General features: G+C 38.5%; 1 protein-coding gene across 7 annotated transcripts in view; it reads left to right on the top strand.

Annotated features, from left to right (window-relative positions):
* The window catches only part of kiz (kizuna centrosomal protein), a 196,178-nt gene that overhangs the window by 122,329 nt on the left and 56,134 nt on the right, over positions 1–17,715 (top strand). For 5 of the 7 annotated variants that reach the window (XM_041182933.1, XM_041182932.1, XM_041182934.1 and 2 more), the window contains 2 exons: positions 5,174–5,251; positions 6,490–6,586. In XM_041182933.1, the coding sequence (XP_041038867.1) occupies positions 5,174–5,251; positions 6,490–6,586 (175 nt within the window). Of the gene's footprint in view, positions 1–5,173; positions 5,252–6,489; positions 6,587–8,682; positions 8,907–9,197; positions 9,290–17,715 lie in introns of all 7 variants that reach the window. The other 2 variants (XR_005942404.1, XR_005942403.1) reach the window with 2 other exon arrangements.

Below are 17,715 nucleotides of genomic sequence, written 5' to 3'. Positions count from 1 at the left end.
CTCCCGAGCTCCCCATATCATGTTTCTGAGTCAAACCTTTGACCGCTATTGCCCCTCCCCGGTGGAGGCCTTTCCCTGTGCCACTTCCACAACCTTTATCCACCATTGCCCCTCCCTGGTGGAGGCCTTGCCTTGCAGCCCCTTTCACAACCCTGTCCACTATTGTTCCTCCCCGCTGGAAGGCCTTGCCCTGTGGCCCCTTCCACAACCTCTGTCCAGTATTGCCCCTCCCTGCTGGAAGGCCTTGCCCTGTGGCCCCTTTCACAAACTCTGTCCAGTATTGCCAATCCCCGGTGGAGGGCTTGCCTTGTGGCACCCCCCCAGAGCACTTCCACCTTACTGCTGGTCTTGCCTATGATATCCCCCTTGAGAATGACGTAGTGCTGCCTGCAAAGCCTGGCGCTGAGTCAAGGTGTTGCGAGCCCTGTGTGATGAAAGATAGACAAAGGAACCCCAAAGTCACAAGCGAAGTGTTGGTCATCAGGTGCACATTGCTTATATCCAGTTGTGAAAGATGTCAGTCTAATTAGATACTGACGCTACCTCTTTATGCAGTGTGGGGGGATGATACTGGCAAACAGGTTTTATAATGACTATTCAAGACATTTAAATATATTCAAACGACATTGCGCATTGGGAAACACAGTCCACCATTGAAGTCCCAAGCGGACAATAGGACCCTGTTTCCTCATCGATGTGAACCTGTTTTGTTTCATCTTGCGATATTTCCTGCTCCCGCCTGCTCCGACACCCGCTGCCGACAGGAGTGGTTAATTTCAGCCGCAGGTCTGCACTACTTAATCACAGTTTCTGGCTTTCTCGCAAATTCCCAAATTAGATATTCTCACTCCGTTCCCTGTTCGCTCCATTACAAATCACTACTGTAGCAGATTATTGAAGTTACAAGAAAATCTAGAGCTGTTAACCTTTTGCTGAACAATCCCGAGTGTGCTAAGAATTACACTCGCAACCAATTCAGGATTATCAGTTGGGCACACAATATGGCTCACTCATGCTTGCCAGAAACTACATATATTCTTATGCAGGGATCTGTCCTCTGCAGGCACAATGTCCAATCATTGCACCTTTTTTGAATAAATGAAAGCATGGGGGCAATAGCTCCCTGTGCATTCGCAATGACAATGTCTCGACCAATTAGAGCTGATTTGCCAACCAATCAGCACCCCTTTTCTAATGCAGTATAAATTGTTGTTCCATTTGAAATTTGTCATTTTGCATCTGTCCTGATGAGTGCAAGACGAAAAGCTTCGACAGCATGTCTCTTTCTTTAGCAATACTCAAGTGCTGTACTCCTAAGCGACTAAATAAATAAATGTTTTTAGATTTAGTTTTATTGGTGATTGTCATAAAGTCTGAGGGTAATTTTATGAAGATGAGCAAAAATATTAAAATAGATTGTCATATTCATTGTTGGATACCACACAAGGAAAGCCTCTTTAATCAATGTTAGTTTCTTACAGCTTGGTCTAAATTTAGATTGCTGTTATAAAACACCTGAGTATGACAGATTTCATGACATTTGGGAGCTGTTGACACAATGCAGTAACAACATTTAATGAAGTTTGAATATAATTACATTTATTAATCTGTCTTGTATAAAATTTATTTATGGAAAATATTGGATAGTGTTAAGGATAATTGGAGATGGATGTAACAATGTAGACCAGTCAATATCTGAAAGAAGAGTAGAGCCCTTCATCTGAGGTAAGGAATCCTACTGTTGATTCCAACCACTTCCAGTACCAAAACATCTTAAAAGAAAGAATTCATAAACTTCGTGTCTTCACAAGGTTAAGATGTAATTTATATTCTGCTTAATAGAGCAATTCCTGTTTTGAAAACAACCAAAAGAATGTTCAACATGCTGATTTCCCAGTCAAGGTTTGTTTGTAAATTTAAGCAGCTCAAAACTTCAAAAAAGTCTGTATCGAAAACTGTTCAAAACTTCAAAAAAGTTCAAATCGTGCTTCTGATCTTTAGATTTGTTTTCATACGGCAAACAAGGCCTGTTAGATTAGTTTTGCATGTTTTGGCATATGCATATCCCTAACGTCAAACATCCAACCAAAGAGTCCTTTTACCTATTATTTTGCAGATGTTTTAATTTAATCTCCTTTTATGATAGTTATAAGATTTGGTTCATCAGATTAATGCCAGATATAATGGTGCAGCATTTTTTGTATATTAACAGTGGATCTTGTTTTAATTTGTAGTATTAATTATATAGACTATCTGGTTTGTGAAGACTCCTTAATTTGTTCTCATTAAGTTTGGAGAGCAGAAGGGTGTGTAATGAACAAATCTCCTAATAGCAATATTTTTGTTTATTTATTATCCATGAAATTTTTACAACACACATTAGTAACACAGAAAATGACTGTTAATAACTCAAGTGCCATACTAATTGCGCGCTGCAGCTGCTTGGCATTGGAATCAATTCTGATTGTAAATTTGAAACAGTTTTCCTTTAGAACTAGGTGAAAAGAAAAAGAAGAATTGAATGTTAGAAATGCAAGGCAAGTTGATTGCATCTGAAAGGGAAAGTTAGATTAATGTTTTAGGTATGAATTTATTGTAGTAATTAATTTGCATTTAGAGATCAAATGCATCTTCTATTTCTGGCCTGTCAGTACTAAGGAATTGTTGGCTGAAAGGGGAAATATGCCTCTAATTTTTTTTTCTGCGGTGTGCTTTGGATGATCTCATACAGGATTTTTTGAATCCTTTGTAACAATTACAATCTTCGTTGTCATCATTTACTGTCACATTTCTATGTCAACAGTCAACATTGAAACTACCTATGTTAACCTTTAAAATTCAAATCTTGTATGTAAACTGTTACCTGTGACAACGTAATTGCCATCTTGTGGTCAGAGTCCATAATGTAGAGCAATATTTCTGAAGCTTCCCTCTTAGTTCATCCCAATTTTCATCCAGCAATATCCATTTATCCATCTGCGCAGATTATTTATGAGAGTATCTTCAGCTTGAAGGAAGATTCCTCAAACTTTAGTCTGAGCTAATAAGACCACCAAAAAGTTAATTGTAGGCTGGCTAAACAAGGTCTGCTATTTTTTGTGGAAATGGAATTCTTTGATAAGAATTAAAAAATAATAACTACTAGGTAATTTAATATTGGTGTCTTATTCTAAAAATACTGTAGAAATATAGTCAAACTTTGCATATTCCTAAAGAACATTTTGTCAAAATACTCAGAATGGCATCCGTGTGTAAAAGCTCTTATTGCTGCAACTCATTAGCAGCTGTGAAGCTTACAGAGGAGGAAATATTATAAACCAATAATTGATAAAGTCAACATTGGCACACTACTTGCAATGTGCGAGGCTGTTTCACTGTTTCTCATCACTCCATACCAGTAGAGCACACCTTCAGTAACCTGTCACAAACTGATGTTTGAATACAGCTTCTTTGAAAAAGAGGCACTGCAGAAACTGTTAATAAGGCACAGGAACCTCTTGTCAAGGCAATTGTAAACATTTATTTACTTTAAGTATTTTGTTTGTTCTTTCCAAAATGTTTTTCCTGATTAAATCCAAAATTCATTGAATATGAACATTCTTTTGGAGAAAAACACTTAATTTGTCCACAGCTGATCTTGTGATCCAGAAATGAGGCAAAAAAAGGTTTATATTGGCCATTTAATATAATTTGTTTAGTTCCTGCAGGAAGTTCAGTTCCCGAATATAAATAAGAGACAGAAGGGGCAGGAACCTGCAATAATATGTCTCTTCCTCCTTGCATTCTTCTGAGATTTCCATGGTTTTCTCCCTGATCGGATAGAATGCTTGTGCCTGAAACAAGTGCAACTAATTTAATTCTGTGCAGCCGAGCTGAGATGATGCGATCGCACCTCCTGCCTTATTTTCCTCACTCTTCCCTGGTCGGGCACCCAGAAGAACTGGATAATAGGTCCTCTGGTCAGCCCAGATCAAATAGTAGGACCTGAGAAGGAGCATTAAGGCTATGGAAGCCAAAATAATGAAATGTCATGGGGCTTACCTTATATATTCAAGTAATAGTCAATCTCGTACAAAAGTCAACTCCTGACTTTCGGCCAAAAATTCCTTAATTTTTCATATATCTCAATTCATTATTCTTTAAACAGTACTTGTGTAATATGTAACAGCCCTTCCCTTTCCTTCCCTTCCCCTAAACCCTGAGCAACATTGAAAACACAGGCAAGCCCGCTTCCTCTCCTGGGCTGTGGGGGGTTGGGGAGGCTCCTTGAAGGAGGAGTGCAGCCTGATGAAACCGTATCAGCGAGTGGGCTCAAGTTTAATGTCTCTGGGGAATTTTGCTGGGAGCACTATGTTGACGGGTCATTACATTTGCCTAATGCCTGGTGAGTGCAGTAAAAGCAGATCAATCTGGAACTGAGTGCCATGCTGTCTGAAAAATTGGGAGCTCCATGTCCAGTTCAAAGTTCATGGGACTGGAAAAATGAATCTTCATGGACCAATTATGCCCTGGCACTGTTTGGAAGCAAAGAGAAGTTCCATGGTTTAGGATTGTTCATGGACATGTACTCAAATGATGAGAGTGCTGATCAGGTGTTTCCATACATATCACCAAAGACTTCCTCCATTAACTTTCAGTTGAAAGTAAGCCCCTTGAAAACATTACTTGTGTAAAAGTTGACCCCCTAACTTTTTGCCTAAAAATAGGTCTCAGAAATTTGACTTTTACATGTGTATATACAGTAATGGAAAACTTAAATGAAAAAAAGGTTTAAAGCCTTAATTGTTGTTTTTGGATCAGAACTAGCAGGCTCCACAACTAGTGGCTATTACTGTTGCTACAAAGCTCTGAGGCTTTTGCAGCAAATAGATTGTCACCCCTATTCCCAAGTCTAAGGCCTACCGAGACTATTGGTCCGAGATTAATGACCTAAAGCAACAAATGTGAGTATAGGGCACTCATCCTGACTTGTACCTGGGGGATGGTGTGGGGAAGGAAGCATGGGGGCATGAAAAATGTCCCTTTCATCAAATCTTTTTATTCTGCAACAATACAGCTGACCGTTGAGAAAGAATTAAACTGGTATATTTTCTTGTCTTATCCTCATACCATTTTGCCCACCTGTTTTGATGTACTAAAACATTCATAATGTTATTATTTCTGAATCTAACAGAAACAAGAGCATATCAACTATTAAAACAATTGGCAATGCAGCAGAATGAGAAGGATGTCTCAGATTTACATTCATCAGGTAAGAGCCAGTAGAGTATGTTTTAATAAAACAACATAGTAAATTTTCACCCAAATCAACCAAGTGGCCCTTACTAAGAATAGCTTAGAAAATAGTCAATTTTGTTTTTATTCTGGGTACAAGGCTAACTTCATGTCTGCAGATAAATAATAACAACATAAATTGCTCCCATTATATAGTTGCCATTTTTTCAATTACTTTTGAATTATCCCAATATGTATGAAGCTCCTATATTCAGAGGACATCAGCATGCACAAAGAAACAATGTATACCTTGGGTTTGAGGGTAAATCCATTTCACTTGTGAATAAATTCATTGCCCTTTCACCCCCCATGTGGTTTCCTTGTTGCATAGCATAATTTTGTTCTGGCATATTAACTGTTGTAAATATGCTGTTTATTTTCATTCAAGTTCTGTTTTGCCACTTGGTGTGATGGGAGTCCTTACTATGTGCTCAAATCTTGCCAGTATAAATACTCTAAGCTCTTTAAACTGTCCTAAATTTCTATAAATCCATAAAGGGTTTTCCAAATAAGCTGCTTTTTTTTTTTGCTGTGGCATACTTTATTGCTACTCCTCTTAAGTGTATACTTCTGATAAGTGTATACAAATGGTGGGAAATCAGCTACACACTTAACTAGAGTATGCTGTCGTTATTCTTGAGGGTTTCATTAATATTATTAAACTGTGACAGGTCTAGAATTATCATTTCTCTGAAATTCGATAAAACACTACAATTGCCATAGATAAGTTTTGTGATTAAACACATGATTGCATTCTGAGGTTCTCACAAGATGGTAAGAATGTTTTTTTTTATAAACGATCTGTCCTATAAAACAATTAGAAGGATTTGTTCTTGGTTCAGTGACAAAACAAACTTCACTTTCCTTTTATGTCTAGCCCATTTGTTTATACCTTTTATTGTAACACAAACATGGACTATGCAGTGAAGGAACGGCACAAATAGGCAATATTGCTACTTTCTTTTAATTTTCTATTGTATACATAACAAAGATTTTAAAGAATATGGTTGCAGTATAAACACTGTAGCAGTGAACAGCTTGCACTACAATAGCCCAAAGTGAAAAGTTAACGTGATGGAAATAAATCATCACTTCTTAGATCTCATGAGCGGTATAAGCACATGATAAATTATCCTGTTCAGCATTTTGAAATGAATATTCCATTATTATAGTATATCACATAATTGTTTTGGCCTCATTCATGTTTTGTTCTAGGTAAAAGCAAGCAGAAGTACACCAATAAACTGAAAAATGAGGTTAAAGATGAGGATAATTTTGAAACTGGCTCCAGTGAAGGAAGTCCACAGTTAAGGTAAGACAGTGGCAATTAAATGCAATTATCATTAAACACAATTAATCAGAAAGTACCACATTGTTAATCACTTCTATTAGTAAAAACAAAGAGTGCTGTATAGTTTCATTAAAATTCTGAAATGTAGTGCCTAATTTCTTATATGGTCAGCTGAAATGTAAATCCTGGGATTCATTCTTTGGAAGTGATCATTGATTTTATTATTCACAACATTTGCCACTTATAGAAATCAAAAAATGGTAATTCAGAATAATTGACAGCCATCAATCACAAGCCTCATTCCAACCTTTTAAAGACACATTTCCATAGGAGCAATGTCTTTGAATTAAACTAGCGCACAAAGTTGTCATTATTTGTAACCTTTGTGTACTTGTGGTATTCATAGATTACTGTTCTTCTACACTGTAGAACTGGTTGTCAGTGATGAGATGTCCACCATTTAATCTGTGGGTGTGACTCACAATGTCATCGCCCATAAAATCACCTTTTTGAAGATTAAACTTGGCAGCTCATACACATGAAGTGACACTTGATCATTTGTAGCAATCGTAATTCATTAAAAATCATGTTTAAAATTCTAATAGGCATAAAATAGACTGATTTTTACAATGGTGACAATTCAACTTTATTTTCCTCTGAAAGACTCTTACCCAACTGATTGTTAGAAATGAGTTTATCATTTGCAAAAGAGCAGCATATTTCATTATTACCAGTGACACACCTATACTGTTAATTGAAAAGATTAATTGAGTAGTTGATGTCAGATTACTCCACATTCCAAAGATAAAATATTAAATCAAATTCCTATTTATCCTTATTGATCATTATTTGTCCATGGTATTAAGAATAAATTCTGTGCCATCCTTTTCACATGTATTTTTTTTAATCTCCTCCATTCATATAAATTGTGCACAAACAACTCTGAAATTTGAGTTTTGCTTGTGGATATATTGAAAGGAAATGACATTTTATTTGGGGAAGGAAGTACTTGCATTGTATGCCTCAATGCAATCTTTTAGAAAAAAATACACAAGCATATCTTTCTCTTAGGAGAAATTTACAACAATGGAAGTGAGAATGCAGTTTGACAATAATGGCACATGCTATACTTTCACTGGAGAGTCAAAGCAAAGAGCACTACCTTAATCCCTGAGATTATACAACCTACCTTGTGCAGACACGGTTTTCCACTTTTAATTATGTTTATGTTTTTGGTGTGCTGTGACACCTTGTGTATTTGGCTGATTTATCACTGAAAAATCCCAAAAGCCTTTATGTGTGGTATACATCACACTGCGAGCACACCACATCAGACTGCCATTCAGCTTTAAAGGGTAAGCAAACTCTACTGAATTGCCACTGTGCTGAATGTTACGAAAGATGATACCTCTGCATTTACCAATGCTCTGAGCAGACATTGTGTGTAATACCCCTGCAGTGACATTGTAAGGTTGAACTCCAGTAATTGCATGAATGAGAAGCACTGCTGAGAATCTACTGTCCTATTTCATGGTGTCACTGGAAGTGATTCCTACACAAAATGTCTGCTTCAAGCCTAGTAAGTAATTGTAGAGCATAAAAATACAAAGAATGGCTTCGGGATATGGTAAAGCATATAGATATGTCACTTTTTAAAGAGATTTTCTTCCTTTACAATTTTTAAAACTGTGAGGCAATTCAGTAGATTGAAGTTTATCTTTAGTTACGCCACATTCAATTTTGTTTTTTTACCAATACCCTACGGGAGTTATTTTTCACTGTTGTTAATTTTCAATGAATTCTCCACCTGCATCGACAAATGTACCTGTGACATCTAGTGGGAAAAGTTGGCACTGCTCAATTTTTGTTCCTTTTTAAAAATCTTGTACTCTTCTAAAAATACAACCTTGCATGATTAAGAGCAAATCTCACCTGCAATCAGTAAAGACAAATCAGAACAAATCTTTAGCTGGCCTCAAGGTTATAATTTTTCTGCTGAACTTGGCTCTTTTATTCCCAATCATATGTTCGTAGAATTATATTTCAAACTTGTGACTGCTATTACTTTGTTAGCATTCCCAGTGCTTAAGTTTCATATTTAACTCCTTCTATACTAGTGAACCAGATTCTAAACAGGCTCTGTACCAATTATCGTCAGAGTTGACTACTTCAAAAGGGCCTGGCAGTAGACATGAAGGCAAATTAAGTACTCCCAGCAGGGAACTGCGTTCAAAGGATGTATGAGTTGGAAAACTGAGGCTACAACGTTGTAGCTGTGTTAGGACATGTCTGACAACCACCCACGCTGCCTTTGAGCATGGCTTCCTTGTGGGAAGATGGCGTGAGTGAATTTACCTTCCTATCTCGTAAATGCTTTCTTGGTAACCAGCCTTCCACTTTTCAACCCTGTCCCCAAATCATATTACTATGTAAACTATCAGTTTTTAACACTGCTCTATAAAACTGAAAATGTCTGTTACAGTGATGAAAAATAAGACAAAATCTAATGTATTTCACTTAGCAAGTGATTGAAATATTAATACTGCAATTAATAAGAGAATTGTAAAAATAAAACCGCTAAAGCTTCCATTTTAAAAAGTCTTACCTACTGTATATATGCCTTTACTTTCAGGCTGAAAAGAGTCTGATAAATCAAAATTTCAGTCTCCTTATCATAATCTAAATTGATCCTGTTCATCTTAACAAGATCTTGCATCCAATGAGGTAAGCAGTCTTCAGGCACTAGTTGTGCCATTGCTGAAAGCAGCTGTCTGGCCTGACAGTGAAAGCAACCAACCTCATTTTATGTGGAGCAGCAAGCTCATTGGTGGTAGCGAATGTCCATTCAAACAGAATACAGCAGCAACCAAACCCTCTCTTCAGAAAGCAGCAGTTTGTCAACCTAATCTCTGTGCACATATGAGAGGGCTCAGCAGACTAACTGTATTACTCATTGAGCACATTCATCCTTTGGAAAAGTAATATTTTTTAATTGTGATTTGTGAAGAATACATATAAATAGAACACTTAGTGTAAACTGTTAACTAAGGTTTACTTTATACTTCATAAGCATAATCGTTTACTTTACCTTTATAAGCATAATCTATATATGTCATTCTTGGCTTCATTCCTTTTGAATTATTAGCTCAAATCCACTTGTGCTTCTTATAGCTTTCTATTTAGTATACTTTATTTACATGTAAACTTTAATACAGCATCATTAAACCTGGCACCTCTTTGTAAGTCAATAATGGCCTTCCAAGGTCTCTGAAAGAATTCATTCTCTCTTTTTGTGTTCTGTTGACAATTGGAAAGTACATGTCTGACAACCAGTCCTATTCAGGAAAATACTGTTTCTATTTCTGAAATAGATTGTTGGGGTAAAAGGCAGCTGGCAACTTTCCCACTTTTAGCAAAAGTTTGCAGTGAAACCAGGTATTGTGCAGCTAGGGCGTTTTATGTCCAGACTCCATTGACTTCCTGGTAAACCGCAAGTGAGTGTATACAGCTGCTCCCAGTAGGGTTACTGGGTAACCAGACAATGGAAGAGTTTGACAGAAAGATCTTAGAAGTTAAATGCAGGGAGGAACATAACAGCTGAATTTTAACATTTTAAAGATCTTGACTTTTTGAGAACTTTTCTAGAAGCTTCAATTGCTTTGCCCACAATGGCCTTGCCTTTTGGATCACTCTTAAATAGTCGTCATTTTTCTTATAATGTTTTATTCACTGATTGTTGCCTGTGCAAGAAAATACTTCACTGCCTAAGGTTAACATTGGTGACAATTACTGTAAGATGCTGAAAAGAATGATTTGCATTTATATGGTACCTTTCCCAACCCGAGGACACTCCAAAGTGCTTTGCAGCCTATGAATTGGTGTTGCAGTGTAGTCATCACAGTTGTAGTAGAGAAAACATGGCAGCCAGTTTGCACACAGCAAGTTCCTTAAGGCAGCAATTACTTGATGCTGGTCTTGCTGGCGACACCCCACATCCCATGAAAGAGTCTGGTAATTATCACATAATCATTTAATTTTTTTTTCTTTATTCTTTCATGGAATGTGGGCATTACCAGCAAGACCAGCATTTGTTGCCCATCCATAATTGCCCTTGAACTTGCTAGGCCATTTCAAAGGGCAGTTAAGAGTCACCACATTGCAGTGGGACTGGAGTCATATATAGGCCAGACGAGGTAAGGATGGCAGATTTCCTTTCCTATAGGGACAATTTCCTTCCCTAAAGGATGTTGGTGGACCACATGGGTTTCTACAACAATTGATGATAGTTGTCATGGTCACCATTACTGAGACTAGCTTTCTATTCCAGATTAATTAATTGAATTTAAATTCTACAAGCTGCCATGGTGGGATTTGAACCCATGTCCCCAGCCTAGGCCTCTGGATTACTACTCCAGTGACATTACTACTATGCTACCATCTCCCCAATTGATTGAGGGATAAAAAGTGGCCAGGAGAACTCCCCTACACAAAAGTGTTGCCTTCTGCAGTTTGGCTGACCAGGGAACTCTCCTGCTCTTTACTGCCTGCCATCAGGCACATTGGAAGGTTTTACAGGCTGATAATCAACTTGTTTGGCCACATTCCGAACACACCTTCAGTGGCCAACAAGTCCTAAGGGTGGACTTGAACCCGGAGCTTCTGACCCAGAGGCAGGGACAACTGCACCACAAGACCTCTTTACTCCCAGAATATACTGTGCAATAAAAATACAACTCAGTTTATTCAACCATTGTAAATCAGTGGCCAGGATAATGGCTGGGATTTTCTGGCCCTATCGCGGGTGAGACCTGCCATGGGGCGAGGCAGCGCCTCTGCCAGAAGTCCATTGGCTTGTGGCAGGACTGGAAGATCCAGGCAGCAGGCGGGTGTGGAAAATCCCACCCAATATCTCAGACATTACCTAGCATAAAGCAATGTTTACTTTTACACACTGTTAGCACTGTCACAAGAAATGCACTAATATCTTGTATATTTTTATATGACATAGAGTGCAGACAGCTGGTCATATTTAGTTCTTTATTTTTCCATTGAGCCACCAGTGGAACATGAAATGGTGCTTTTTGAGTATGTCCAAGCTGGAAGTGACTTAACTGTCTGATATTTGGACCCTTTTGTGATTGAAGAGTCTGATGCAAGATCAGAATGGGCGTCCATAGAACTGGCAGGTCGTGTTGTCATTGCTGGTGCTTGGGGAGAATATGGATTATTGTTCACAAAACACATGCGACACAAAATTTGTTCTATTGACTTAATCTGGTGTTACAGATATCATTAAAAAAAATTTTCTTTTGAATGCTTCAACATCTTCATCATAAGTGCCACAGTGCTTCCAGTGCCACCCTGCAGTCCTGCAGTGAATCTAGCAAGTAACTCAGCCCGAAACTGGTGTAATAAAAGTAAAAATGAAATTAAGCAGAACAGAACAAATGTGGTTTGCAGAAGATAAACCACTCATGTTGCGTTCTGTGCAACTGCTGGATTATTTCACTAAATCAGTGGTCCCCGATGTGGCTCCTCTCTTTCCCTCAAACTATTTAATTGCCATGCTTCATCTAAATCTTGACATTTCTCCAACCTATCTTAAAATATCCAATCCTTTCTCATTGAGTACACTTGAAATTTGTCATAAACAGAGTAGGAAAGTGTGGAATTGTAAAGGATAGGTCACGCCTGACAAACTTGAATTGTTTGAAGAAGTGACTAAAATAGTGGAGGGGAACATCTATGCATGTTGTTAATATTGACTTCCAGAATGCATTTGATAAAATTGCTCAATAGAGACTTAGCTAAAGTTAAAGCTTGTGGATTTGAAGACAAATTATTGACCTGCTTAGGAGATTGGCTGAGCGGCAAAAGACAGAGAGTTGGGAAAGTGAGCAGGTACTCAAATTGGCAGTATGTGACTAGTGGTGTCCCACAGAGATCTGTGTTGCGGCCTGCACCAGTCACTATATTTATTAACGATGCAGATGATGAGATAAAAAGCCATATATCCAAATTTGCCAGTGACAGAAAGATAGGTAGCATTGTAAACAGTGTAGATAGAATCATAAAATAGTGCAAAGTGGAAGGAGGTCATTTGGCCTATCATTTGGTCTTTTGTAGAGCAATCCAGTTGGTGCCATGCTTCTGCTCTGAATCTGTATCCACCACCCAATCAATTAGGTCTTCCAAATCCTAACCATTTGTTGTGTGATAAAAGCTTTTCCTCATCTTGCCTCTGGTTATTTTGTCAATCACCTAAATACTATACCCTCTGGTTATCAACCATTCAGCCATCGGAAACAGTTTCTCTTTATTTACCCTATTGAAACCCTTCACAGTTTTAAACACCTTCATTAAATCTCTCCTTCACCTGCTCTGCTCCAAGTAGAACAAACCGGCTTCTCCAGTCTGTCTACGTAATTGGGATCTTCATTCCTGTTCTATAAATCTCTTTTGTATCCTCTCCAAAGCCTTCATGTCTTTCCTAAAATGAGGTGTCCAGAATTGGACTTAATATTGCAGCTGGGGCTAAACAAACGTTTTTTATGGGCTTTGCATAACTTCCTGGCTTTTGCCTACTTTGCCTCGATTTAGAAAATTTGAGATCTCATATGCTTTATTAACTCTTTTGTTAACCTGCTCCTACCACCTTCAAAGATTGTGCACAAATACTTCCAGGTCTCCTCTTCTTGCAACCCCTATAAAATTGCAAAATTAGAATATTTTATCTCTCATCATTCTTCCAACCAAAATATAACATTTCACACTTTTCTGCATTGTATTTCATCTGCCATGTATCCACCCATTCCACATCACTTTTTATGACACTTTGAGGTTTCATTTCACCTGCAGATTTCAAAATTGTGCCCAAGTCCAAGTCATTATTCTTGCATATCAAAAACAGCAGTGGTCCTCATACTGAATCCTGAGGAACACCAATGTATACCTCCCTTCAGATCGAAAAACAGTCATTCACCACAATTGCCTGCTTTCTATCCTTTAGCCAATTTTGTATCCATGTTGCTTCTGCTTTTATTCTGCGGGCTTCAATTTTGTTAATGAGCCCAATGTGTGGTGCTTTTGAAATCTATATACACAACATCAACTGCACTGCCTTCATTAGCATTCTCTGTTACCAAGATGGAAGCATAAATTACAGTGAGATATGACTAGATTAAATGAATGGGCAAAAATTTTAAGTAAATGTATTTCAATTTAGGCAAATGTGTAGTCATCCGTTTGGGCTAAAACAGGATAGCTTAGTGTGTGTTCTAAATTGTGAAAGGCTAGAAGTAGTTCAGATCCAGAGAGACTTAAGGGTCCATGTGCATAGATCATTAAAATGTCATGGACAGATGCAAAAAAATGATCAAAAAGGCCAATGGAATGCAAGCCTTTATTTAGAATATAAGGGGTTAGAAGTCATGCTAGGCTATACCTGGTTCGACCACACCTTACTACAAGCGGTGCTGGACACCATGGCTTAGGAAGGATGTGGAGAGAATGGGGTGCAAATTTACCAGAATGATACCATTAAATTATGAGGAGAGATTTCACACACGAGGATTGTATTCTCTAGAATTTATAAGGTGAAGGGTGATTTGATTTGACTTTTCAGAAACTAAGAGGAATGGACAGGGTATACAGACAGAAACTGTTTCTGCTAGTTGGGAAATCCAGGACTAGCAGATAGGCCTGGCTATAATTTTAGGCTACCAGGAATGAAGTTCGGAAACACTTCCAGATGCAAAAGGGTGGCAGAGGTTGGAACTCTCTTCTGCAAACAGAAGTTGATGCTGGGCGAATTGTTAATTTTAAATCTGAGTGATAGATTTTTGTCAACCAAATTTATTAAGGGATCTGGGGCAACAGCTGTTATATGGAACTAGGCCGCAGATTAGGCATGATCTCATTAAATGGCTGAATAGGCTCAAGGGGCTAAATGTCCTGCTTCTGTTCCCATGTTCCTAATGCGTGAACATGGCTGAAAATATGATCATTTGTAAGGTACTGCTAAAATTTAAAAGTTGACTAGCATGATAGGGTTAACAAAACTGCAAGATAAAAATTCATTTTGGGCATTGATGACTGCAAAACAGGCAACTTTTCTTTAGCTGCCTGTTATTGAGTTCCGTTGATTTCAGTGAAACTGAATATCGGTAGAGCGTATAGCTATCAGTCTCTGCATTACTGTATGTTTCTGGGTAATGCTCAACATGAATTTCCACCCCTCTGTTTCCACATAAGCAAAGACATAATAAATTGAATGTTTTAGGCTTGGATTAGAATTCACAGGTGGAAAATTGCACAAGTCTAAGTCAAGGAGTTACATTTATGTGGGTCACCACCTGCATGCAACATTTTTGAGAATGCTTGTGGAAAAAAATTAAGAAGCTGTTATAACTGCCTCCCACCACTAAAGTGAACTTGGCTGTTATGTAGATTACTGAGTGAATTTAAGAATAAAAAAAATTATTAGTCTCCAAAGGACTAGTGAAATGTCGTCAATACTGAACAGTTTACCTTTGTTTGGTTATGGGACAACATATACTGAACATTTTTTCCATTTCTAGAATAGTAGGTGTGTTCCACCTCCAATGTGTATGTTCATTTGGGCTTTGCATTGTAAAATCCAATTTTTGTCAGGGTCTTGGTAAATAAATTTGATTGTGGCAATGTGAAGCTTCCTTGTTGCAAATTTAAGCAACTTATTTTTTTAATTGCAGTTTAAGTCAGCTTCTGAGGAAATTACTACTAGGAGCTGTACTGACAATTACATTCCCAATAAACACAGAAATGCTAGAAATACTCAGGTCAGGCAGCATCTATGGAGAGGGGAATGACATTAACATTTCAGTTCGATGACCTTTCATCAGGACTGGAAAAAGTTAGAGAAGTAACAGGTTTTAAGCAAGTACAGAGGCAGGGAAAAGGGAAAGAACAAAAAGGAAGATCTGTGATAGGGCGGAAAGCAGGAGATATTAAATGACAAAAGGGATGATACAAAAACAAGAAAGTGGGTGACAATGGAACATGCAAAGAAATAAAAGACATCTAGAAGAGGTGCAAATGGTAGTAGAAGAATCATCAACAGCTGCTGTCTGAAAAATGCAACCAGTGGTTATGAGCTAAAGTTGTTTAACTCAATAAGTCTGGAAGGGAATGAAGTACCTAATAAAAAGGTGCGGTGCTGTTCCTCAAGCTTCCATTGAACATCTTCATAACAATATAGGAGACCAATACAGAGTTGTCAGAATGGGACAGTTAATGAAAATGATAAGCAACTGGAGGCCCAGGATCATACTTGCAGACCGAACAAGGCTGTTCCACAAATGCAAATCTGCAGTTGGTCTCCAGAATGTACAGGAGACTGCATCATGAACAACAAGTAGAATATTCTAAATTGGAAGGTGTACTAATAAATTTTAATGTTTGGGACCCTGGAAAATGGTAAGGGAGAAGATCAAAGGTTCCTATCCCCAAATCTGATTCCCTGATATGGGCTCAGGATTGAAGACCTATGTTTTTTTACTGGCTCTATGTTTCAACCAAAGGAATACATAAAATGAACCTTGTAAGATAATTACCAGGGATCAGCTCGCAGGTACTTGAAATCCAACTAAACTGGAAGTAAAATGTGGCTTTATGGCAATGTTTCCTTTAGGATAAAGCATTATCATCATTCATAGGAAAGTAACATGAATCCTGATCTTGAAATGAATTGCTTTTCCTGCAGTACTGAGTTAATCAGGAGAAACATTTTGAGAAATTGTTCCCTGAAATCAACTACATTTCTGTTAATTATATTGTAATTGATAAACTAAGTGCACAGTCAATCCCTAAATATACTTTGACAAACATTTGGTGCAGTCCTGCCTCCTGTGATCTGATCGTATACTCAGTAAGTTATGTGGGATCCCAGAAGGGGACAAGCACTTATAGAACTGTCCCAAGCAAGGAATCAACATCTTCAGGAATGAGGGCAAGGGAGAAAATGGTTGCAGGGATTTTTCTTTTACTCTATAGGCTCATTATCAGAAAGATAATTACTAACAGAATCTCTAACCTAGGTGCTGAAGTTTTCAAATGGACAAGCATGATTCTTATTGAATTGGAAAGACAATGGTGAGTTTATACTGCATGGCATTATCAGTGCACGAAACCCAGCAATTTGTGGCTACGCCGTGAGTTGAGAATTGCCATAAAATAGTGGACAATTTGTGCTGCTTCATATTTAGTCTTGCAAAAAACAGAAGCTCACCTTTAACTTCCTCTGAGTGTCAAAAAATTGCTGGATTTGGGGTGTAAATATGAATTAAGCCTGCTGCAGACAGACAGGGCTGGTATTTCACAGCATAAGCACCTATGATTGGGATGGTTTGTGGCCCTCATGTGCCACTCAACCTTGGAAGCCCAGAAAGGAAACAATTGAAACTGTAGAGCTTTACTCTTTCAGATAGTAAATTGTTCCTAGGTTTTTTTCAAATTTCACTTTGTGTACTTTTCTTTACAGTGTCAGTCATGGCTCAGTTGATAATACTTTCACCTCTGAGTCACAAGGTTCTAGGTTCAAGTTCCATTCTATGGGCAGAATTTTCCGTGCCTGCTGGTGTCGGGCGTGATCGGTGACGTGAGCAGACAATATGGTGTGATCGGTATTAGGATGGCAGGAAACCAGTTCACGATTGTCTGCTCAGCCTGCCAATGGCGGGCCACGTTTCCCACCATAGGACGTCAGGAACCTCATTATATTACATCAATGTATCATTATCAGGCCCACTGAAATCATCCATCCATGGCAGCAGGAAAAGACGCCGACATGTTTCACAACAGCACCTAAAAGACATGCACTTGGTGGCCAGGACTTTGAGGGGAACTTGGAGATGAGTACACAGCAACGTTGTGCATGGCTCGCCAGGGTCACCTGTTCGACTTCAAGCTTCAATGGGGTCAGGGTTAAGAGCAGCCCTGCTGTTGAGGCAACTGTTGGTGGTGGGGGGTGGTTAAGGGCAGCCCTGCCATTTGGGTGACCGGTGGTGAGGCGGGGGAGAGAGGAGCAGTTAAGTGCAATCCTGTCGTTGACGTGGTGGGTTGCCAAGGGCAGCCCTGCCGTTGAATATAGCGCACGAGCGTTCAGGTTGGGG

The sequence above is a fragment of the Carcharodon carcharias genome, chromosome 2, assembly GCF_017639515.1.
Source record: "Carcharodon carcharias isolate sCarCar2 chromosome 2, sCarCar2.pri, whole genome shotgun sequence".
Taxonomy (NCBI): domain Eukaryota; kingdom Metazoa; phylum Chordata; class Chondrichthyes; order Lamniformes; family Lamnidae; genus Carcharodon; species Carcharodon carcharias.
The sequence above is the reverse complement of the archived record's forward strand: the minus strand, read 5'-3'. Positions and strand labels throughout refer to the sequence as shown.